The sequence below is a fragment of the Netta rufina genome (assembly GCF_964035555.1).
Source record: "Netta rufina genome assembly, chromosome: 11".
Lineage (NCBI taxonomy): Eukaryota > Metazoa > Chordata > Aves > Anseriformes > Anatidae > Netta > Netta rufina.
The window spans coordinates 14,067,283-14,092,915 of NC_140134.1; the positions used below are offsets into that span (position 1 = coordinate 14,067,283).

The window sequence follows — 25,633 nt, forward strand, 5'->3', positions numbered from 1 at the left end:
AACCCACGATGACAAAATTACAGAAAGGCCCTTTCAAACATAAACGGGGAAAAGCTTTCCTTTTTATTTCTAAGCGAAAGCAAAGCTCTCCCATCAAAGCCTAGCAAGCTGTCAGGTCCTTTAAAACAAGTGCAGTTTTGTTAATAACCATTATGTGTGCCTTGGGAGATGGCTGAGAGAACACATCATATACAGTAGGTGCCTCTGCATTAATATTTACCTATGGGATTGTCACAGTTCTGCTTCGCGGAGGGACTGGCAGAGGAAGGCCAACAACCTTTACCAGTAGTTACACTGCCCTGTAGAGATACGTGGGGCTGAATTCACAAGAGAAATGAAGCTGTACAAACTGAGAAAAATAAAACTTCCAGGACTTCCCGGTTTGCCAGAGAGGTCAAGAGTTTAGAGCAGGAATTAATTATTGGGCAATGCTGGTTTTTTATTATTTACATTTTGGTAGCACTCAGTGGACCAGACTGAACTTAGCAGAGCTCCAAGTCTTCCTGTATTTCTGCGTAGCACCTTGCAGAGCTGACCTGAGCCTGAAATGTAGGCTGGCACTCATCCCTCTGCCAGTGCTCCAGGATTAATGAGATCCCCAAACCTCAAATCCTTAATCTGAGGAACAAAAACAGTGCAACTGTCTTCAGACCACTAGTGGCAAGTACTTCTACAAGCCATTAGTAACAGTCTGGTACACTCTAAAAAAGAAAGATGGAATATAATGTATTTATATCATTTTTTCCTACTCTGCATGTTAAGAACGTTTTGTCTCTGTGCAATTCCTGTAAAGTATGCAAGCAATTAAAACTTTTTAAATGCAGATAAACTTTACTTACTCTGGAGGTAAAAATCTACAGTCATAACATTTAATTATCATGAAAGAAAATGCATCCTCCTTCCAACTTTTCTTTTTTCAAACTTGGCTGAGTATCCGGAGCTACAGATAAATATATTTACTAATGGAAAGCAAATCTGTTCAAAAATTCTGCTATTCTTTCCCAACAGATCAATACAAAAGAACTTCAATTATGGAAGCAGGAATCCATGTTTCTTTCATTATGTCTGTAGAGCACTTCATCTCTGCCGCTCTTTATATAAACCCATTATGCAGCATTATGCATTTCAAATAGTAACATTTTATCTGTTCACTGATTCCATGAATTTCTTCTGGTGCATTTACTTTTATTAACTCCTTTTCAAGCAAAAAGCAACAGAACAAAATACTCATCCAATGTTTTTCAAAAAAAAAAAAAAAAGTGTGCAAGGACAACCGACAAGACCTCTGCCTACATTACCATACCATGAAAAGTCCTGCTGTGTTGAAAGCTTCTGGTATGTGGAATCACTACATTAACATATATTGGCGTATTTCCATACAAATAAAAGCAAGCGCATCTAAACAACTGGTAAAACACTATTTCCAGAAAAAAGTACTTTTAGTACTCTCATGCCGGTAATTCACTTGGAACATTCAAACTCACATTTCATGGGTATAACCGAAGGTTATTTTGAAATGCTCTGCTGACTCATTTGTTAAAACAGATGGTGAAAACCATAAATCTACCTGCAAAGTGTCCCTACCACTCAGAAACACATTTTAGTGTAAATCATTCGGGAGATCAGTTTTTGCTTTTTTTAATTAGTAATCACAAAACAATTTCAAATCAATTGACTGGTATTTTAAGGGACTGAACATAATGCTGTCTTTGTAATGAGAAATTCTTGCAGCCTCCTTTTCCTCAAGGATAAAAGAAAATTGAAGAAAACCATGCCAAGGGTTGGATTCATCTCCTCTTCAAAGTCTGGAAGTAAAGGAGATTATTTAAGTTAACTTTACAGATAGAATAGAAATGACACCATCCTTGCACTACTATGCATCCAGTGCTTAGGGATGTATCTGAATCAGGTTGAGTAGCCCTCTTTTTGTAGGGCCCTTGCTCTTGTCACTGATTACTCAGGCAGACTCATATAGTTCTAATCAGATGTCCAATTTAGGTGGTTGTGGCTAGGCAAAATGAGTTGGGTTTCTGCTCTTATGTTCAGCCTTTAATATGTGGAGGCATGAGAAGAAAGGACAGTTAGGGAATGTCAAATAGGAAGGAAAAAGAGGAACTGCATATTTTTAACAAGAAAAAAGAAAAGCACAGGCAGTGGCTACAGGAATGACCAAACCACAGACTCAGCCATATCAGTGTCCAAAAATACCTGAAAGAAAACATTTTGAAGCATATAATCAGATTGTACCCTGCTAGACAAACGAAGAGTTACTGTGTAGGTATCTTCAATCTCCGGAATGACGCATCAATAAAAACAAAATGAAGAAATCAACTTCTTACACAAAATAGCCTTTGAACATGTCTTCACAATCCTAGGAGAACAAAATTAAGTTGATTGAGTTAACTGCCCTAAGAGGATGTATTCAAAAATTTCCATTTCCAAGATACAAGCACAGGAAAATAAAATCAGGGACTTCACACACATTAAAGCTCAGCTAAGAGTGCCTATAGTTTCAGGCCCTTAAAATCAGAAGGATTTCCCTTAAGGGAGAGCCAGGTGTGACAGCCCTGCGCGTACAACCATGCATAAGACACCCAATTTACCTTTCCACTTCAGAGCCCACCATGCCAAGGCACCACCAGCTACTGCGTGACCTCTTACAGCTTTCACAAAACCCCAGGGGGTGGATGCACCCTGCTAACAAAAGCAGTCAGCTTTCCAAGCTTTCTTTCCTGCCATCAAATAATTTTTTTTTGAGTTCTGAAGAGGGTGAAACCAGACGGTGGGCTGGGTCTCCCCAAGCCACGTAAGGAACACAACGAGGAAAGCAATGCAGTACTCAGTACTTTGGATCACTCAGTACCCCACTGAAGCAAGCAGGGCAGCAGAGGAGCATCCTCCTTCTATGGTCTCGGTGCACAAGCAGTGACACCAGAGCACAGAAGGGAGGCTGCAGGGGCAGAGCTGACAAAGTGACCCCACTGCTGCTTCCAGTACCCAGCAGAGCATCACCCAGGCTGGACAGCAGCTCTAGAAATGGAAGCACTGGATTGTGGCTGCAAAGTCTCCACTCACAAACCGAGCTGCTCCCTGCCTTCCCCTCCAGGTTGCAAGAACGTCTGGGGAGACGATGGAACAGGTTTGAGCTGCTTCCCAAATTATTTCCATCTCTGTTGCTTTTGGATGCTTGCTGATGAACAGATCTTTGATGTTATTTACATTTATAAAAGAGGGTTTTATAAGCAGGATGGGATAACTACGGAATGGGCTGGTAAGAAAAGCAGGAAAGAGATATCTTGGAAAACAAAGGCCAGTGTGGGAGGGCAGAGCCAGAAGAATCCACTAGAATCTATGTCCCTGCTCCAAAAGGAGAGACAGGGGACAAGTAACCCCCCACAGACCACAATCTCTGACAGAAATATTGTCGTAGATGGGTACTCCAGGGAGCTTATTATCTTAAAAAAAAAAAAAAAAAAAGAAAAAAAAGTGTGCATTGGTCCAAGACCTAATAACAGTCATCATCAGAAGAGTCAGATGTCATTGTCTTAAGTTGCATGAAAACACATTTTGGGCAGCCACCCAATAGTAAATGAAGTTATTCTGCTGTAGCATTAACTGGTATCAAAGCCCATCACTGCAGAAACAGGTGTCAAGTTGGTTACCCCAAAAAAATAAAGTTAAATAAAAGAATGGACGTGGTCAACAATCAAGAGATGATGTTTCAAGGCCCACATCCACACAGATGTTAATACTGATGCTCACAGGAGGGCTTCAGCAGCAATGAACAATAGGTAACAAACTGTTCTCTTTATGAGATTGGACTGCTCGAGTAGACTTTCCTTCTGCCAACAGAAATAAGACAAATATTGCTTACTTTACCCAAAATTAAAACCTAAGTATAAAAGTATAATGTTCAGAAAGCAAAACAATGTCAGGCTGAATGCTCAAGAAAATCATCTATAACCTTTGTGGCAGTGCTCTGAAAAATAACTTGTTTAAAAGAAGTTCTTTAGCGTCAAACAGAAATTTCTCTTCTGCTGAAAAATGCACACAGTATTTAATTTCAAGGTTAGAAGGTGACCTACAGATCAGCCAAAGAACACGGAAATGCTATTAACGTAGAATTCAGCAAAACACTCACATTTGCAGTGGATGTTCTTCCAGTTACAGACCAGATGACCTAAGAGGCCTTGTCTTACCGCTGCCACGCCTGGCGCAGGCCTGACTCTGCCATAATCCTCACAGGGACCCCGAGGAGCTGCGCTAATCCTGGGACAACATCACTGAGCATTGTAAAAGCAGCAGAATTGGTCCCTATGCTTCTGCCCAGAATTAAATTTACTGCTGAATACGTCAATCTCTGCTCAAACTTTTCTCCAGTGCTGTATATACCAGATATATTTATGTACAGATATATACACCAGATACATTTGAGGATTTCAAAATAATTTAAATCTGCAAATGTACATAAAATATAGAGATAAAATACAGGGATTTACTCCCAGAAAGTTCCAAGTTAATCTCAAATTGTTGCAGAGATCTGTACAAAAAGAGCTAGAGGGATTACACAGCAGAAGACAGAAAGCAAGCTAAATGTTGCATGGGGATAACTTGGAAGCACATGTGAACCACAATCACAAGAATCACTGGACGGGACAACACACCTGGATGAATCTGGGCTTTCCTCTTGAGTTTGGGAATTATTAAACCATGGTCCTTAAACCCAAGCAGCAGATCTCAAGCCCCAGCCTGAATCCAGAGTGAAATCCAGCTCTATCTCCTCCTGGCTTGCTCACTGGCTTAGACACCTGTCCGAGGAGCAAGGCTCTGCAAGTCCAGCTTACAGAAGGACCTGTTAGCCATGCTATTTCCAGCATGCCGAATCGTGCTCTTCTCACCTACACATGCCAACATTAAACCCACAGCCTACAGGACGTGACAGAAATGCTCTCACCAACTTCAATGGGCTCTGAATCTCTGACGTCAAGTTTAATGACCAGCTCCAGGTCTGCTATGACATGTCAGGTATCACGGAGCATGCTCTCAGCAAGGCTCTCTTATCCTTCAGCATTTACTGTAATTGACAGGATTAAAGTCAGATACCAGCATCTGATTAGACTAACAGGATTCTCCTTATAGAAGGAGAAATGTAACAGATTCCTGGCCACTAATCCACAGAATGACCAAGATGTCAATCACCTCCAAGTAAACATTGATCTAAGGCTAAATACAGAAATACGAATGATCCCTCTCCCTCAAACAGCAACATCCACAGACATTTTAAGTGTTCCAAGAAAGCAGATTTCACAAAGTTCTTTGGAAGCTGCATCTTTCCATGCCCTGAAGTCATTCGGGGGTTAGATGCATCTCAGCAAACAGGTTCTGATTGCAGTCATTTGCAAAGGAGGGTTTCTGCCTAGCACAGAGACATTCAGGAATAAACTAAATTGTATCTCTTACTTTAGAATATGCCAGTGAACATATGAAGCCATCATGTAGCCAAAAATATTTCACAGAAACACCTATGCTAAAACCAAGCTGCATATTTAATCATTGCTTTTGCATGTTATCTACAGAGATTATAAAACAAGAGATGACTTTAAATGAATATCGGAATTAAAACATTTCATTGTTCCCGTTAACTCTGTTCAATACTGTTTTATTGCAGCTCTGCCAGATACTTTAAATAGACTCCACATCAGAAAGATCTACTGTACAGAGAGGATATGCAGAAAAGCAAAAATATCCCTTTCTATGCTCTCTAACACAATTATCATAGCAAATAAATCAGGAAATAGAATAAATCCCACCTTTAAAGAAGACTCTTTCAAAGATGCTATTTCTTTCCTGTGAACAAAACCTTCTTGGAGAGAAATTTTATCCGCATATAAGAAGTGTCAGAAACCTCTGGGAAGAAATGTAGCAGCATTGGTATTCTGCTCAGAAAATGTCATCACAGATCTGTTTACCTTAACTGTGGACCATGATTCAGCCAGTGACAACCGTCTTGCATACTGATCAATTTATTTGCAGCAAAATTACTAACATTTTCTACTTTAACCATTTAGGTTCTGGAAACAGCTACTAAGAAAGGGAGGGCTTTTGTGAATAATATATAAATTCTACTTCATTTTAAAATTTCTCCTCCACCAAAATCAAAATGCCCTGTACTTTGGGGAGGGGGGTGTGTCTCTCATAATCTCAAAGAAAAATTAGGGCACATTGTGAGGAGTTACTGGAGAAATGCTCCCTTTTAAAAAATTAATATCAGGGATTTATCATCCTTCAGCATCACAGATGAACACTAAGCATACATGAAGGGGGGGGGGGGAACAATGTGATTAAGCTCATCGTTTTGGGACACGGCAGAGACTGTCACAGACCTTTTAAGAGATGCCCTAACTGGTGGTCTGGAGGCCAAATCCAGCTATCTTGTGACCACTGCCTTTGCTGTGACACCAACAGCTGTCAGGACAACGAAACCAATCCAGGAGATATCTATCACATCCCATCGGGTAGACTGGGAGAGTAGCTTGAGAAGCCAAAGAGCTGAAATCCTGCGTGGTGCCTCCGCATTTCACTGCTGTGTCCCAAGGGCAGTTAGAGAAGTCCTGGCATCTCAGTACTAACCATACCTTCTGCATGCCTTGTAGTCCATCATGGGGATGTGCAAAAGGAGGTAGGGTCCAAAAAATTTACTTTTGGGCTCTACTTGTAATTTTAACTGATACAGTTTTGGTCTACTTTATGGGAATTCTTCCTTTAGGTGCCCAACTAGTTGTGAAAGAGGGGATGGATACCTGCTTCTTCATTCCTCTTATCTTCCTGACAAACTGCATGACACCATTTTACCTTCTCACATACTCCTGTGTATTTTTCCCAAGCTGTTTTTCAATTTCTCATTCATAATTCTTTGTTATCTCTTTTTGGCCTATTCAGTATTTGGCTTACACAGAATCACAGAATCACAGAATTTCTAGGTTGGAAGAGACCTCAAGATCATCGAGTCCAACCTCTGACCTAACGCTAGCAGTCCCCACTAAACCATATCCCTAAGCTCTACATCTAAACGTCTTTTGAAGACTTCCAGGGATGGTGACTCCACCACTTCCCTGGGCAGCCTGTTCCAATGCCTCACAACCCTTTCAGTAAAGAAGTTAGTAAGAAGGCTTAGATGAACTATTCCTTGTACTCCGTGTAATAAGCTAACAAATCCAACTTGGCTGACAAGTCATGGTACACTTCAACCCCCTCCCTCCTCACCAAATAATAAGAGGTTGATGGAATTCAAAACATGGAGGAAACACAAAAAAAGATGCCTCGGTGGCTCCTGTTCTGAAAGCTTGTCTCTAGTCTCAGAAAATAATAAAGCTCTCAGAAGAAGGCTTGTACCTTCACTGAGGAATGAACTTTGAAGACTGTCACCTGAACCTCAGTAGCTGTCCTGCCTCTGAACTTCAGTAAAGCTTTGTCACTGCATATGGAGTGGATTTAACTCCAGCAGAACATCTCTTAGGTCTTCACCACATGTTATGATGGACTGACTCACTGGAAAGAAGTGCTTCTTGCACCCAAAGTTTATTAAGCGCACCAAAAACCAGGTCAGAAGCAAATCCAAAGACCTGGACCAGCCTTGCAGTGAAAACACAACCTCAGCCTCAACCACACGGCAACAGACTCTTGGGTATAAATAGTTGCAAGTGGGAAAGTGTAGGTGCAAACCGAGCGGGGAAGTAGGGTAGTCACTGCAAAAGGACAGTTTGCAGAGAGGATGAAAATCCTGCTTCGAAAGGCTGCTTCAGGGTGGATGGAGCATTAATTAAAACAAAAGAGGCCAAAGTTTAGCTTACACGAAGGGTCGCGGTAAAACTGCGGCCAGGATGGTTTGAATCTGACCCTGTCTGGTCTTAGGCCATTGCATACACAATCATACGCTGATAACACATAGTTCTTCATTTTTTTTCTGCCTTAATTTGTTCTGGCTTTATTGATATTATTTCACTTGATATTAGTGACACGTGGCAAAAGTACTAATTAAACGATTCTGCATTACAAAAAAAATTAGGCTTCCCACACAATGCATCATTTCCATTTAAAATGAATGGTGATCCTCCCTCCTCCTCTGACATTTTGTATTTGCCAAAAATAACTGCATAATTATAAGTTGTGTGCAAGAAACAGAAGGTAACATTCAAAGTTATTTTCCATATTTTTTACTTACTGTGTCAGAACGAGCAAATACAATCTACGGCTATTCTGTTATGCAAAATGGGCCAAGGCTAACCCATTTATGAACTCACAAAAAGTGAAGCATACGCCCAGCCTGGGCAAACAAACAAGCTGAAAAATAATAACGTGCAATGACTTTCCTTCAAGTTTCTCAGAGACGGATCACGCTCAGTCCATTAACTCATCATTTAACAAGTCTGTTTCATTTAGCTTGTTTGGGTTGGCATTCAATTAGAAATTCATGCACACGATTTTTTTTTTTCCTTTTTAAAACAGAACACTTGCTGTATTTCAACCAGTAAACACCAGGAGGGAAAATGGAAGCTGCAAGGGAAGCCAGAGCTGCGCTGAAGCCAGGCACGGTCACACGGACCTAGGCAAAACACCTGCACGTGGAGCTGCACCAGAAGATCCTCACTCGTTATTAGTTAAAAGGGCTTGGTAAGGCTCTGACATTTTGTGGCTCAGCAGGAAAGCAAACAGCCAACTGGGTTGCTCTCAGTTTGTTCCAGTACAAGCTAAAATAAGAAAACCAAACAAACAAAACCACTACCACCAAACAACACGCGTCACTGCACCATTAGCTCTACCGGGATTCCAATTATGTCTAAATTCCGCTGCATCTGCCTCCGCACTAAGACTTGAATTCTTTCTATACAGAAAGCAAAATGCTCTCATCCAACCACCCCTTTATTTCCTGCACTGCTCCACGTGCTGTCCCTTCCTGGACGTCCCCGTGACTATGTGCCTCAAACAGAACGGCTCAATCGGGGTTCCTTGCACTGCCAGTCCCCTCTTGGGAACCACCCCAAGGCTGTCCACTAATCAAGTGCAAAGGGAAAACATTTGAGTTAAACTGTCCTACAAATTGTCCCTGTTAATTTGTTTGTTGGTTTTTTTTGTTTGTTTGTTTGTTTTGTTTTGTTTCATTTTTTAAATCTCCTTGCACCATTTTTACTTCTTTCCATGCCATCTTGACCAGCCATGACCATCTCTGGATGCTCCAAGCACCCTGCAACAAGAAGCTGCGGGTGCTAGAAGGCCGTAGGGGCTTTAGAGCCCTGCCCAAAACGGTGGAAAGGAAACCTGCTGAGAGCTATTCAATACGAATGTCATGCCTGGCTCAGGAAGGCTCTGAGTCACGCATGGCTGAGGGGTGGGAACGTACCCAGGGGAGCACCAGACATGCTTGCCCTGATTTTGTACTCCTTCAAGCATCTGCTTTGGCCAGTGCTGGAAAAGGCATGCTGAGCTGGATGGGACAGGGCAGCCAGGTTATACATGATGAACAGGGTACACCACGTTTCTCAAGCTTGTTTCTTCTCCAGAGGTAAGAAATTAGCCAACTCCCACTACTAGATTATTTCATAAATACTCAAATTAAGCATTTGTCATAGCACGTCCTTACTCTTGATGACCAATTACTTGTTTTATATAGACATGGCTATTTGTCCTTCCTCAAACTCTTCATCTTGTTTCATTTTCCTGCTCTGCAAGATAGTTGTCCAAAGATGTTTACAAGCTAACGTGCTTTAATAAATTCCTATGCAACTATTTTATGAGAAATAAATAATAGCAATGTATACAGATAAACTATTGAGCAGTTACTATGCCATTGTTTGAGACTTTATTTTTAAATAAGTAATCTGAAGTTGAGTGAATAAAAACAACAGCTCACTTCTATCAAGAAGTCTGGTTTCTTGCTGTCTAGCCATCTTTTTTTTTTTTTTTTCCAGCAACAGAAGCTGGTTTAGATTTTGGCCAAAGTTCAGTGGTTGTACATGAACAAAATCAATTTGAGTTCAAATGTCAACTTGCAGAAATTGTTTTGAAATTATCATTAGGATAATTATAATGGTATAAGCAAGAAAAGCCTCACCACGTTTCCCTGGAGTTCACATCAACAATACAACAGTGCTCTCCTTTCACAGAGGTAGCCTGCTCTGAGCTCCTATCAATCTCAAAAACATACCGAATAGCTGTAAATATGCCATGAAATAAAGGTAATGGGTAATAAATCTGCCTACAAGATTGACCTTAACGAAATGCAGACTGGGTTAGCCTAGCTTTCCTAGGAATCCAAAGCCTTCACTTGACTATTTCACTTTTCATCCCAACCCAGAAATGTAAATGAAAGTCAAACTATGTGACTTGAGAATCAACATCACTTGATTCTTGTCCATATTTCCTGTAAATTTATTTATGATAAGTCAGCTCTCAGATTTCATGAGCATGGAAGGCAGTATTTATACATATAATTTTTGATTTGACTTGGAAGAACTTTAACTAGACTTTTCTTAAATATAAAGCAGAGACTTTTTTGAATGAATTCATGTGTGGTCCCCTCTTAGCTATTTCACATAAATATTCTTTAAATCCATTTTCACTGAGGTGGACAGGCACTGTAAGCATGGTCTAAGCTCACGGGTACATGTATTTATATTATTTATCCTAAACTTAAAACTGCAGCTCTGCACAGCCTGACCAAGAAGCGGTGTCTTGTGCCTTACCTCCCTCCTACAACAGAGCACGGGTCAGACACCCAGAGAAATCACCACTGGTGGTCAGTTCAGAGCAAAGTCATCAAGGGATGCTAAGGAAGACAAACACAGATCTGAACGAAGTACTTCTGATGAAGCGATGTCTGTCCAACAACATAAGACTAAACTGACCACTGCTGCTGTGGCAGTGGACCACGAGCTGTCCTGAAAGCCACTGAGCTGGGGTCAGAGACCTGAGCCTTGTGGATGCACCCACACACAAGGACATCCAGTCCCACCACCTGTAGAAAGCTCAGGAACAACACAGTCCAACCACGAAGTCACAAAATTTAGACCACTCCAATTGAAATTATTCCTTGCAAATCACTTACTCATATCCTTCAAACGCTTTTATTACAAAGATTTTTTTAAGTTTGCCTCAGAAGAGTATGTTAATTCTAAATTCTACTCAGAACAACAACTCCTGTTAGCAAATACTTAATTATCAGTGTATTTACAGTGTCCTTGGGCACTGTTGGGTAATCACAATTCTATTGTTTCCATTAAACAATATTTTATTGATAGCACTAATGACTTCAGTTCTGCTCGATCAACAAGCAAATGATGCCTATTTGATGTTACGATAATTAATTGGCCTTTCAGGTGTTTCCACATCCCAATTTATTACTACGAGTAAGAATATTTGTGTGAAACACCCTAAAAAGAGTATCAGTATGCATCACAAAAGATGTTCTAAAAATAGTATGGTTTCCTATTTCTCCTTTTCCTCAAAATTTCTTAAGCAACGTTCTCTGTGTAAAAATTGGGGAGGAAAACAAAAACAGCTCCATTTTAAAAACCCAACCTGAGACTTGTGTATTTAATATCAACTTCATTTTATCCCTCACTGAAATTCCAGCAAGTCAAAGATATTCTGATTGACATCTCTTTTAATTTTTCTTTCTAGAGATGGGAAAAAACAGCTATCTTCACTTTTCCATAGCAGAGACGAGGATCAAAAATTTCATGCGACTTGAACAAGGTGCACAAGTGAATAGACAGGTTGTGTGATCCATTATTTCAAACCATTTTTTTTCCTAAACTCCCTGCCCAATTTATGAAGCTCTGTAGTCCAGCCTTTAGATCTGGAAAAGGTCTGTGGACAGGGAAATTCCAGATTCAAATCTTACTGGACCTCAAAAAGATGCCTGAAAAAGCATTCACCAGTCTACCCCCCGCCTACAGACAGCATCTTTCAGGGCCCTGGATGCGTTCAGTTTAACCTCCGGCAGAGGAGAGCCTCAGGAACATCTTCTGAAACTCCCACTGCTCTGACATACCAACCTGTATTAGCAGTTGCCCGTGTCTTTGAAGACGAGTTTCCCCAAAAGCTGAATTTTTCTGCTTTCCAAAAAGGCTACAAGGGTCTTAATGATTTTTCTACCCATCACTGCCCCAGGATCATTAATTACACTGTTAGAACAGTCTGCCTTTAGGTAATTTCAAGCATTACATCTTTCATGTCTGCAAATAAAAATATAGTAAAAGCCCACAGGCTTTTGGAACTTCAGCAGTAGCTGCATTTGAATTTTTTTTGCTTTATTTTCTAGAGTGTTTCATTCCCACACATGCCCCAAAGACAACACCCCAACGATATGGAGTCAGGGAAATCTTGATAGGCATATAGTAAATACAAAATACTGCTATGCTCTGCTGCAGAAGGTTCTTTGGTGTTACTTCACATTTATTGAATGAATACTGAACCTTATACTTTGCTTTTGTCAGAATTACCAATTTAAAACAAAAACAATTATGGTTCCAATTAAGCTCTGCTGGGCTTTCAAGAAGTGTTCTGCTGTAAAAGCTATGTTTTTGTTGCTTTTTCAAAATTACAAGTACAAGAACATGCTGGATGCTCACATCCCAATGTACACATTAAATATGATCTCACTGACATCCATTACAAGCCTCTTGTTCACAAAAGTATACAGACGGTTCTGTGGATACAAAAAATACGGGAACAAAGAATGACACTGAAAAAAACTCACTACAAACAAATCGGATGTTTGTCAAAAAACAAGCTGAGTATTTGTCTATAAATATTGATCAAATTCAATTTTTAACTTTCATATTTGCTGATGGAAGAGCAGCACAGATGAGCATAAAGGACACATACAGTTACTCTGAATGCCAAGCATGGCAATTGTGTCCCAGCTACTACAGGAACTCTACAGAACAAAGCAAACAACTAGTAGCAGCCCAAGGCATTAACCACAGAAATCACCACAAATGCCTTATCATTACATTTCAACGTTAGGACAAATCCTGATCTGATTTCTGAAAACATATTTACTTGAAATCAAGTCTCTCTGAAAGAGCAGTTTGAGTTAACATACCAACCAAACACCCCCTATAATGCATTTTCCTACTTTTTGGATTCAGCTCTCAAACACATAACACTTGAAAAATTACTCATAATATTCACTTTATTTTTCATACATTTTTTTAATTTGTGTATGTGTACAAGGCAATCAATATTTTGCTCTCAACCTTAATTCAAACCGTACTTGGCTGAGAACAAACCAACATGTTTTCATAGGCAGACTGAGTGACCATAAGTCAAGAGAGCAAGGAATGAGTTGTAAAGCCTGTATTAAGATTTTATAGCCAGGTCGATGATTGGTAGTTTAGCAATGAAATAGCTATCAATCTGTGCTCGTGGATATACTTTCCAAAGATGCTAAGAATACACGTTATCCCAACATCATAGCCACCATATAAAGAAAATACAAATTAGTGGTTATTAATGTGCCTGGAATAAATAATATTTGTTGTTTAAAAGGCAAAAGAAAATGTATATTTTGCCTTTTATCTCCCCTTCTTCCCAATGAGAGAAAAATGTGCTTTGCTAGACCAACATAATACAGGTTTGTTATTAAAATATTATCAATTACATAACAATGAAAAAATTAAAGACATTCAGGCACTCCACACTGTCCTACAGATATATTATTTTATAACCCCCTTGTAACTGAACTGATTTCACAGATGCACATAAAAAACCATCCCAGACAGCAGGACCATAAAAAAACATCCCAGCAAGCAGGACAGGCAAAGTGGAAGTATGAGAACTGGAACAAAAATCAGATGACTGGCAACTCTGGCACAGGGATATTACATGACTTGTCAGAGGTTAAGTAGAAAGTCTGAAATCAGTTTGAACCCTGGCTAGTGCCTGTAGCACAAATCTGTCTTTCTTCTCCGGTCACTTCTCTGACAGGAGGTAGCCAGCCAGCAGTAAAACTGAAAAATGCTGGCAGCTTGTAATGGCCAAGAATTCTCCTGCACAGCAAGAATTTATTGGTCTCCAAAAGTCTTATTCATAATTACCACAGATGCTTTAAATTGAGCAATGATGAAAGAACATTTTGTCCTGAAGATCATCTTGGAAAACCAATCCCAAGAAAGGGGTACAGGTGGAGCTGCAGCGAGCTCTGGTGCATTACAGACACACATTCCATCCCAAGAGACGGAGCCACGACCCCCCACACCCCAAAACTTTCACCACATGTACGGCTCTCCTTGAGCAAAGCCAGGACTGGTTCTGCCTGCATCCTACTCGGTTACACCAAGGACATGAAAGGTTTTGTACATAATCAGTAGATGAGGCAGAGCCACTTCCTTAATGACATATCAACCTTTTCATCAAAGCAGTCAGGTAGCGCTTTAGAGAAGGAATAAGAAAGCATGTGCCAGCTATGCGAGTAATGAATAGTTTTCCTCAAGCAAAATATAATTCAGCATGAATTTCATGTAAATGTTCTTTCCACCCACCCACAGATCTCCAACTGATTCTATCCAACCAAAATGCCAACGAGTAAAACCACCTATCCCTTAATTTGGTTATTGTACCACAGCATTAAGATTTTGTTTTACAGCACCTTCCTACAGCTGCTTCACCTCAAAAACTACTTAGATATTTCCATGGTCTCCTTTTCTAAATCACACGTGGAACCTAGAGGAAGAAATACAAGCAGCAAAAGGGAAAACTCTGGAGAAAGCCAGCTGGTATGCTTACAGTATGCGTGGCTAGAATGCCTATCTCAAGGTCACAGACATACTGCAAAAGAAATTCAGATTGGCAGCTTTCACTAAAATGTTGAAATCTTAAGCCTTAATTCCATTTACTGTTGAGAACCAAAGGGCTAAAGTAGCTGAATGAGGACACCATTAAAAAAAGAAAAAAGTCTTGAGCCAGCAAATACTTTGGAAACTTACAATGGTAGCTTGTTTGCTGAGCAGAAGAGTAGCAAAATTTATTTGATTTACTACTACATCTCAGAGAGCACGGGTTCATTTGTTATATCAGGAAGACATCACAGACTACACCAAGTAGCGAAGCACTTGATTTCAGTTAGAAGAAATAAAACTAACAACAGCTATCATTCAAGAACCAAGTCTCAAGCTTTAATAACCTACAAGAGGAACAAAAGACTCTTATAAACCTCTGTACTTCACAACACCCATCAGCTACAAAGAAGGAAGAAAATACTCTGTTGCAGTCTTATTCTGTAAGTATCCATAATAGAAGTGTTATAATTATTCTAAAATGTCCATAACGGACAAAATTTTGGATAGGAGATCCTTGTAGCTCAAGTCTGATCTGCTGTTTTGTTGTTAGTGAGAATCCAGCTGAGCTCCACCTGCATAACAGGAGAACATTTCTTAACTCATAGCATGGACAGCTTCTGGCATGAGCCTGCAGAGACCTTCCACATTTTTCAGTACCTGAGTACAAGTGTAAGATACAGATTCTGCAGACTTCACCGTGTGACTTTTGGGGAAGATACTCATGTTTATTTAAGACACCCTTAATCCCACAGTCCACTGTCCTCTTTGCTGGAAACCACCACTATGATGAGAGAACCGAAGATGCCCTCAACACCCCCAGCTGCTCATGGTTGGAGCTCAGAGATAGGTGTTGCCCAAACCTGCCCCGTGAGCCTCTAGCCTACATGGGGGCAGTGGTGCAGCGGAGGGGGAGCACAGCACCTCCAGCCCACTCAGCACCACAGCCGGGTACCTCCAAGAGCCAGGCAGGAAGGAGCCATCCATCCTCCTGCGGGACAGGCAGAGACCAACCTCCTTCTAGCCAAACTGTGCCAGAGAACACCCCCTCCAAAACTACTTTTTTGGAGGAAACTTACTTTGCCTTATAAAATTTCTACAAGAAAGGAGATGAAGAATAATTATCAGGACTCCAGCCCACCTTTTAAACGTGCCCACACATTCAGAAGCTATTCTTATTTTCCAGTCTTCGTGAAAGAGCTTGAAAACGCTCCCGTGTTTTTCTCAGTGATGGTTCATTTACTTTAATTTCAACAATGAAAGTGCATACTTCAAACCTTCACTGGTAAGTAAAAATACAACGCAGCTAAGATGCAATTGCTGCTCCCACAAACCCAATCACCCAGCAAATTAAATTTCACCCTTTTTTCCATGAAAACATCAACAAGATTAATTAGTAAAAGAATATTTATCCCAGGAACACCAAAACCTTTACATACCTCCAAAAATTTACCTTTGTATTCCTATGGCTGCTGAAAATCCCGAAAAATAAAGGGAAGTTTTCATTATGCAGCCTTGTTTTCTTCTGGTCAAATCACTTATTACAGGAAGTGCAGAGCAAGGTGACACAGCTATGCACAGACAGCCAGTCAATCTCTTCAGATGCCCTAAAAAAATAAATCATCAGAAACCATCGGTGTCCCCACATACTCTGACATGAACAGGACTCATGGGGGCAGTCAGACCGACCCCTGTTTCTCTGAGCTCTGTCACAGGGCCAGCCTCTGCAGGCCTCTGCTAAATGAGCTGCCTCTCAGCGGCTGCGAACACAGGAATTTAGCATCTCAAAACCAAGCTTTTCTAGCTGAAAATACTTCAAGGCTCTGAAGCTGGACTCCAAACGGAGCTAGCAGCTTTGCCTGCTGGATGCGGAACAAGGGAACTCCAGCTCTTCTGGAGCCATACTGGCTCTGCAGTATCAACAGCACTGCATTTTTTTGGTCAATAAACAGCTCAAACATGACTCAGAGGGCAGTGACACACAGTAGCTAGTGCCATTTTATAGCTAATTTTATGACTATAATCCTCTTCCTACGGCTACTGTTACAAAACCAGCACCTAATCTCAAGGGTGTCTGACTTGCCCTGTGATGACGAGGGTCAGAGGGTGTTGGGAAGACGAACCACTTTCCAGGTGACAGAGGCTCAGCAAGTTCAAACACTGGTCTCATTCTGACATGCTGGTCAGCCACCTAACCACCACCCTGGCCCTCTTCAGGACATCACTGAATAAGTTCAAGATTCATGCTGGATGCAAGTCTGTTTTTACCTGTCATGGTAATATGTGAAAACTGGGGATGCGCTGGGCACCCAAGTAACAGGTCAATCTGTATTATCAAAAGAACTGCAAATTAAATAAGATTTGAAACTACTGACATGATCTATACATAAGGTGTTACTTTAAATCTCTTTGCATTCAAAATAGCCTGTTTTACCTCAAATTTTAAAAGCGTTTCCAGCTCAGCTTGATTTTCCATCCAGATATTACAGGCAATGCAGTTTTAAAAATACACGCATTGCAAGAACATGTCACAGCACCCAAATGTCCACCTACCTTTCCTAATGGAGAGAGCCAGCAGCAACCAGTCCCTCAGGTTATTTACCCGCATGAAATTCTGTTCTGGATTATTACTGGGAAAGCACTGGAGAACATTTTTCAAAACCAGGCCTGTGTATTCCATCGAAACAGATTTTGCTTTTACCTCCGAGGAATACAAATATGCAGTGTTTTTGTTCTTTGCAGCTCAGTGATTTACTGGCATGCCTCTTCCCATAAAATATTTGCATATATCTGAGAGTCAAACTGTTCTGATACATTCTGTGTTTGCCAGGAAGTGAACGCTTCAGTGTAACTGAACATTTAAAACAAGGACAGGCACCAGGACAAATGGCAGCATAATTAACATACCAATGAAGAGCCAGTTGTTAATTACTACCCATTTCAGGCATTTTGTACGAGCAACTTACCTGAAAAGCCGTCCCATCTGTATGCTGGCAAAGCCAGTAATTAAACAATTCAACACCCCTTTTCCTTGATTGGAGAAAAAAATATGTAATTATTTTATATTATTCTATTTGTCACATGCAGTTGACATTTAGATGAGAAAAACAGCAGCAGCCCAAACCTAAACATTTAAAATTAACATTATGAGCTGTCCTTGAACAAAACAGCAACACATATACATGTACAGAAGATGTAAACTAATAGATGGTCCTAATTTGAGCCAATTGATAATACCTTGTAGTAGCTGCTCCATTACATAAAAGGCTGCACAGCTGCTACCTAGAAGAAGACGGACTTTTCTTCAAGGAGTTGCTATCAATGGAATGGAGACAACTTATAAACTGTTGAAAGACTTGAGAGAAGCAGCAGTACAATGCCAGGATTCATTTACATTTAGACAAGGGTAACTGAGAAGCCAATGCACAGCTCAGCTCAGCACCACAGTCAAACTGTGGCAGTCACAGGAGTTGTCAGAGAGGCAGGGGCACGCAAGTGGAACGCAGAATCGAAACCGGAGGATACAGATGTGGGAGATAGATCGGCAGAATGGAAATAAAAGCTGACAATAGAAAGGAGGAAGCAGAAAATTTAGAAGCGTTCATGAAAATGCACGACATCCAAAAGAAAAGATTTCTCTTTCTCCACATGCAGATGGCATTGCCCAAGGAGGACTAGCATGCTTTGGGTACCAAAAAAGGAAATCACATCTATCTCGAAAGCAGGTTCTAATTCATAACCCACTGCATGACTGTGGTCATTAATTCATGTAAACGATAAACTCAAGACAGATAAAAGACAGTTTATTAATGTTGCCTTTTTCAACATAAATCCATTTGAAATGCTGACTACTCAAGGTAAAGTTGCAATCATCTCATCTCTTCTGAAAAACATGGTGCTCTATGCTTGCTACTGAAGTTCCAAACCATGCAACTTACTCATCTAAAAGGCCAGTATTTGCTGAAATCCTGCAATACTTTGTGATAAAAATACGCCTTCAGAAGTAGGAAAGAAGGGGAAATATGGTCCACATGAATTTATCCAACCAATTCCTTTTCATTACTAACTTGATATAAACAACAAAGGCTGAAAAAAGCAAGAAAACTAAAGACAGGTATGAGCATCAGATCTACCAGTTTGAAGATCTTCCAAGAGCATGCGCTGACTAAATAGGATAATTGTTTTTATTTCATCAACCAAAAGTATTCCCTCCATACTCAAATTAATTTGGATAAGCAGTTATCTAAATTAATATTGGTGGTTTTGTTTTATTTTGTTTTGTTGGTTTTGTTTGGTTTGTTTTTTTACTTTTACAACAGAAGATGAAGAATGATTCACTTCTACCTTTTTTTTTTTCTTTGGTTACAATGTGCATCCACTTTGGATTATAATCAGAGGCTAAAACGTAGGGCAGCAGCCTTACGCAATTTTTCTCTTTCTCACTACACAGAATGCAGGCTACACGTGGGGCGGCAGGAAATGCTTTACATTTGAACAAAGGAAACATTGTCGACAAGAATAAACAAGTACCAATTGTTTATATACTGAACGGCCACCCAAGTTCTCTGAAATTTCAGAATTTCTGCCTCTCTGGTCCAACGCATCTGTTTTCTTGCACAAACTGTTTTAGCAAATGTGTGGAGGAGCACCTCTATATTTTCAGATTTCTTTCCCAAATGGCCTTTATTGATTTTGCTCTTTAGTCAGCAGCAGAACCTAGTTTGGGCTGGTGTCCACGCATTCGTGGTGCTAGCCAGGCAGAGCAACCCCATCCTCATCCATCTCTGAATGCTGCCAGCCACCCAAAGGGATGCTGCCACAAGGCGGACTGGAAAATCTGCAGAAGACCTACAAGAACCGAGACCTACATCCCCACGTCCTAAACTCAAGGCCCCTCTTTCCCCTTTCTATTGTGAAATGTTAATAGCATTATACTTTCTTCAGTTAGCGCTGAATTAACGCATTTCCATTCTTACTTGTCAGTTATCAAGCAGTAAGTCTAAAAAAATTACCCTAAACTACACACACATCTGATCTTCACAAGCCATTTAAGCATAATCTCTGAATTCATCTTCATAATGACAGCCCCATTTCTGTCCTCTTAATAGCAATAATCACTAACTCAAAGGTGTTATTTTGCCTTGATTGTTTTGAAACGGCTGTTTTTTCCTTTCCTACCTAATCTCCACAGCAATTTTTCTTACTGGAAAGAAAAACCAGCAGTACCATCTGGTATTACAGGAATCAGCAATATCTGTTTTGTTTTGCATTTTTATTAAGAGGAACGGGGAAACATTATTCTATTTGAAAAAATATTTGAAACTAATCACAAGCTACATATGCAAATTTCAAATAAATATTCTGTTAGAAGAGATACTTCAAAATATAATGCTTCGGAATCCTTGTAGATTAGAAATAACGAAAAATATATATTTTTTTCAATGCGAGTTACTGTACAAAGTCCTGAAGGTCAAAACGTTATCACAGAACAGTTCAATAGGCATTATCACCTCACACCACTGTTTGACTGAAATAAGGACAAATTCTGCAGCGAGAAAGAAATGAAAATAAGAGAAGAAAAAGATCTGTAGCTTTAAGGATCCCATTAGATAATGAGTGTTTAGTTTTTGAGACTTTTTTCATTATTATCCTAGAAACAAAACTACGTTTTTGCATCCCAGAAACATTAGGGCCCATTATAATCCCCATCAGTAGAACACTCCATTTACTCCCCAGGATGCTGTCAAATTGATTTTGGTGTTTACTGGATAGTCTATATTGTAATGAAGGGCAAAGCTGTTACTACCATAGCAGTAAAACACAACAAACTTGGGGCTCAGCACTGAATAGACAATTTTGGAATCTAAAACACTGATTTAGATTTTTTAATCATCAATTTTAAAGCTGTACCAAAGCTAAAAAAATAAAAATAAAAGAATTGCCAGGCTGTCAAAGCCAATTCCTTTGTGGGAACATGGAACAGGGCGGCAATAAACCTCTTCCACATTGCCTAACATCTTAGCAACCTGAGTGCAAATGCAAGGCAGGCTAACAACCCACTTCATTCCCAGAAGGACCAGCTGGAATTGGAGAATGATTTATCTCCACCTTGAACTCCCACAAGAAGCGAATGGACACCAACAAAACCAGCTCCCAGCACCCATCCACTTGCCTAAGACAAGAAGCCAGACACAGGGCTGAGTTACACGTGTTCATTAATACAACATGAAGTTTGCTGTTAATTCGTTACAAACTGCAAGTAGAAAGTGCTCATTTAACTGTCTTTCCTTGACAATCAACCTCAGGTGTTTGTTTGTTTTAAATCTTGCACTAGCCATAGGCTAGAAGGATCCACAGTCAGCTGCTGTGGTTGTAAGAGGGAGGCTTTAAGCCCCAGCAGCTTGGGCTCTCTGCTGAAAAAGAAATCATTACAGGAGCTTTAGTGGCTAGGTGAACAACTCAGCTACTGTTTGGTTTTGTTTTTTCAATTAAATATAAGAATACGATCCTAAGGATTCACAAAATCTTCAAAGATGGCCAAGAACATCCTAAGGGAACTGCCCTCTGGTGTAACTCTAGATAAGCTTTGAGTGTTTGATCTCATTTCTTCTGATCTGGTGTATGAGTGTGTGGCATTTGGCAGTGTATCTGTGGGTACTACCTAGGGTGCCCCTTCCACCTGGGGAAGAGCTGAAGGGCTAAAGCCAGCCCGTTTCCCATCACCTAAGCACAACAAAGTTGCTGCTCTGGGACCATCCGTAAGACTGATCCAACTTAGTCACCCAAGGCCATATAAAGTCTCAGGAAAAGAAAATGTTGATTTCCTTAAGAGTTTCACATTTTCATCCCAATTGGGCTACTACAAGAAGCACCACATCACGTACTTCATCACAAGTTAAGCAAAATTTGACCCCAGAGTAGCAACAGTTATGGACAAGTTTGCATTCCAAAAATATATGTATTTAAAACAGACGTGGCACTAAGTTACTTTGCTGCAAGCAGTAATTTATGAAATGCTTGTTACACCTCCACAATTTTTTTGTTCTTAAAACCCATTTAATATGCCAATCTTATTTCAGGAGGAAATAAATTAACTCTGATGCTTTGTGCCAATGCAGATGAGCTTCCCACACACTTGTATTGTGTTTCACACTTCGGTTAGTCATCCAGATTACGACAAACGAACAAAGTACTTCTAACCAGATCCTATTCCTAAGGTTAAGCGTGCAGGAAGAGCAAAAAAGATATTATCATACAGAGTCCCCGATTCCCAGTGCGATGCCTCGTTGCAGCAATGGACAAGCACCTTCACCACAAAGACCTGTCGCAGAGGTGGCCGTGTCCCTGCCACAATCTGGTCCTGACACTGCAGCTCCTGCAAACCCTAACGTGGACAGACTGCAAACTGCTCCCACCCTGTTGCAAAAAGAGCAGGGAAATGGATAAATCTGCATCTAATGTGGGAGAGAACATAACATCACAGAGCAGTGCACAATTCTGTACCAGGAGATACCACAGGGAAAGATTTCCACATCCAGAATTACAGAATACCCAGCTTTTCCGTGTCTGATAATCCCCATTCCACTGCCTAGAATATGACTAATGCCCCATGTATTTGTATTGTGGTAGCTGTAGGTTAATGTCCTGCCTAAATTATCAAATGTTATTAGAACCCCAGACAATTGCTTAATAAAAATTTAATCATATTGTAATTTCTAATCATCATTAAAGATGCTTAACAAGTTAATCTCTCTATTGTGCTCCCCTAACATCGTGGATCAGAAAGTCAGCTGGCGTAAGGCAGCACAGCTTCGCCAATACTAATAGGGCTACTTTCGTTCTACTCCCACTGAGGATCCGGCCCCAAAAGAAAACAGCAGCCTTAAAATCCTCTCAGTAAAGCTTTTGATTCTGCTTCTCTACACTGCTTTGTGGTTAATCTAAAAATAGAATAACAAAAACAACAGATTATCATGTTAAAAAAAGCATATCATAAGTCAAGATATGTCACGCACGCAGCTCTATCTTCTGCTGTCCGTGGTAGAGCAAACGCAGCACTGCACTGCAGAGTGAAGTCTACTGTTCTCATCTCTTCACGGCTCAAAGTCTCCTCATTTTGACTTTGCCCATGCACAGCTACGTTTGTCTGACAGCAACACTCACGCTGGGAGGGTCATTAATTGTTGGTGAATTGTCTGCCAGCCCAGATCTGCTCCAGCTGCCTAGACGAGCAGTGAGAAGACGCCCTGCAACCTCAGCCTCGCAGACGCACGTGTAGGCTCGTGCCAGGAAACCAACACGCTTCCTCATCCTTCTGGAGGACGGCAATCTGTGCTTAGGAGCACTTGACAACTCTACAGCAAGCCAGCCTCGTTGTGCTGGATCACTGCACTGCCAGCACGCCTGGCGCTCATGTTCAGCATGTCTCCCATTGCTCTCCCTAGGTTCACAACACGAGTGCTCCCCAGGGCACAGGGAAAGGACCAGGAAGCCCTGCTCCGAGGCTGCCCTTCAGTACCCGACCTCCTGCAACCACAATTTTGGTGACGCCAGCTGCAGGTAGGTAGAAACAGAGGTGGAAAAGGGTGGTGCCAAAGGGCCACCAGGCTCTACAAGTCCTCAGCAGTTTCTGCACAGACCTCTAAGCAATCGGGGCTGTTCCTTCTGTGCATAGGTTGGAGGAGCAGATATGAAGAAGGCAAACCAAATTTCTCCCCCAAAAAAGCTGTTTGTATCTGCCTGTGCCTGCAAAACCGCTCACTGATTCCAGCTACATGTGCACGCACTGGAATTCTCCGTTATCATGCATGACATGGTAGCCTGGAAGCTAAATAATACTCATTTAATAACCTCTCATTAAATATTGATTTTCATTTAATATGTACAATTCTGAAATGAAAACTCAATCTGATTGGCAAAGGTTTGTTGTTCCTGCTTACTTTATTGACACTTAGAGAAACAAACCAACTGTGTTTACCTTCAGCGTGAAAGCTACGAGAACATGTGAACGATTGTTGACATTTCCTCCAGGAAGCCCTTAACAGTCAGAACTGAAACTGACTGGAAAGTGACAAAACGTAACCCAGTATTAAAACGGGTAGGACGGGAATCCACTTTTGATAAGCGTTCCTCATTAGTATTGCGCCCAGGGCAAAATCCGCTGGCCCATTTGTGTTTAGCGTTGGATACCCGACCATCCAACGCTACCTTGACCAAAGTACCTCACCGAAACACCTACCATGGCACATCACACGAGCCCACTTCACCACACACCTAACGACCCAGACGTTTCGCCTCACAGACACAGGTCACCTCAGGGAACCTCTTTCCCCCACGACGAATTTAAAGAGAAAACTTTAGTGAGTTCCTTCCGCTAATAAGTTATTATGGGAAACTGATTTATGGCATCTTCTGGCAAGGAAATGGGAACACACTAAGGGACCTGCCAGCCTTGAGGTGCTTTCCTTGGGTTTTAATGTGCCGCTTTCCCTTCAGATAGCGTGGCTGGGATGGTGGCAGGGCACCAAGGACCGGGTGCAGGGCACCATACACTGACAGCAGCCCCCGGCCTCAGCCTCTCCCCGCTCCCCTCTGCCCCCGGGTGCTTATGCACAAAACCTGCGGGCTCCCGAGCTCTCCCCCGGGCTCGGTGCGAAGCCGCCCGCCCGCCCGCTCCTCCCGGCTGCCGACAGCCACCGCCGGTCCCGGGGCGAGCCCGCTCCGAGCTGCGGGGGAACGGGGAGAGCCGCGGGGCTGTCCCGGTCCCTGTCCCGGTCCCGGTCCCCAGGGGCGCTGTGTGCCTACGGCGGGCCGGGGGCGTGTGGTGCGGCGGGGCCAACGTGGGGGCGAGACGGAGCCCCTGCGGGGCGCAGGGGGGGCAACGGCAGCTACTCACCGGGAGGGTTTACAGCCGCCGGCGTTGCCATCTTGTCTCTGAGAAGGATTAAGACAAATGCATAGAGGGGAGGAGGGATGCTCTGAGCTGCCCGGGGGAGGCGGGGGAGGGAGAGGCAGCCGGGGCGAGGCGAGCCGAGCCGAGCCGAGGGGGGAGCCGCGGCTGCTCCCGCCCCGGGGACCCGGTGGCGGTGGCGGCGCTCCCCGCTCCGTGCGGGGCGGCCCAAGATGTCCGATGGCCCCGCGCCGCGTCTGCTCATGCGCCGCGCTCAGTGAGCATGTGCCGGGCGGCCGCACATGTGCGCTGGGACCGCGCCCGAGCGGGACCCCCCGGCCGCCGCCCCCCGGGAAGAGCGGAGGGCGAACGCCCGGCACCGGTCCCGGGGCAGGCGCCCCCCTCGGGACTCGAACCCGCGGCCCCGGGAGCGGCGCCTCGCCCGGCACGCGGCCCCCTGAGGGAGAGGGCTCGAGCCCAGGCCCGCCCGCCCGCGTGGGCGCCGCTGAGGGGGCGCCGGCACAGGCAGCCCGCGGGGGTTTTCTCCGCTCGGCAACACTGTTTTTGGGGGGATTCCAGGCAAAAATGCAGCCCCTGGCACGCGGGTGGCGTTGGGGTGGGTTAGGTGTGAAGCGAGCCCCAGAGGTTTTGAGGCGTGATGGTGTGGCTCGCCTGTGGCTGAGCCAAAGGACGGAAGATTTGGGGCTTCAAATGGAGCATACTATACAGAAACCTCTTGGTCCATTATTAATAATGTGAATTTCCATGTATTACTAATGAAAATGTAGTAACTGTTGGAGTTCCTCGGTATGAAAAAAAAATAATAATAAATCAGGCCACTCTTTGCTCCTCGCAGGGGATGTATAGGGAATGTAGTTGTTACATCCTTTTAAAAATCAATGGTTTG

General features: G+C 42.2%; 1 protein-coding gene across 1 annotated transcript in view; it reads right to left on the bottom strand.

The window, feature by feature from the left end:
• The window catches only part of ARNT2 (aryl hydrocarbon receptor nuclear translocator 2), a 102,828-nt gene extending 78,007 nt beyond the window's left edge, over positions 1-24,821 (bottom strand). The window contains exon 1 of the mRNA XM_084293237.1: positions 24,733-24,821. Coding sequence (XP_084149363.1) covers positions 24,733-24,763 — 31 coding nt within the window. The 5' untranslated portion in view covers positions 24,764-24,821. The remainder of the gene's footprint in view (positions 1-24,732) is intronic.
• Between the last annotated feature and the right edge of the window lie 812 nt (positions 24,822-25,633).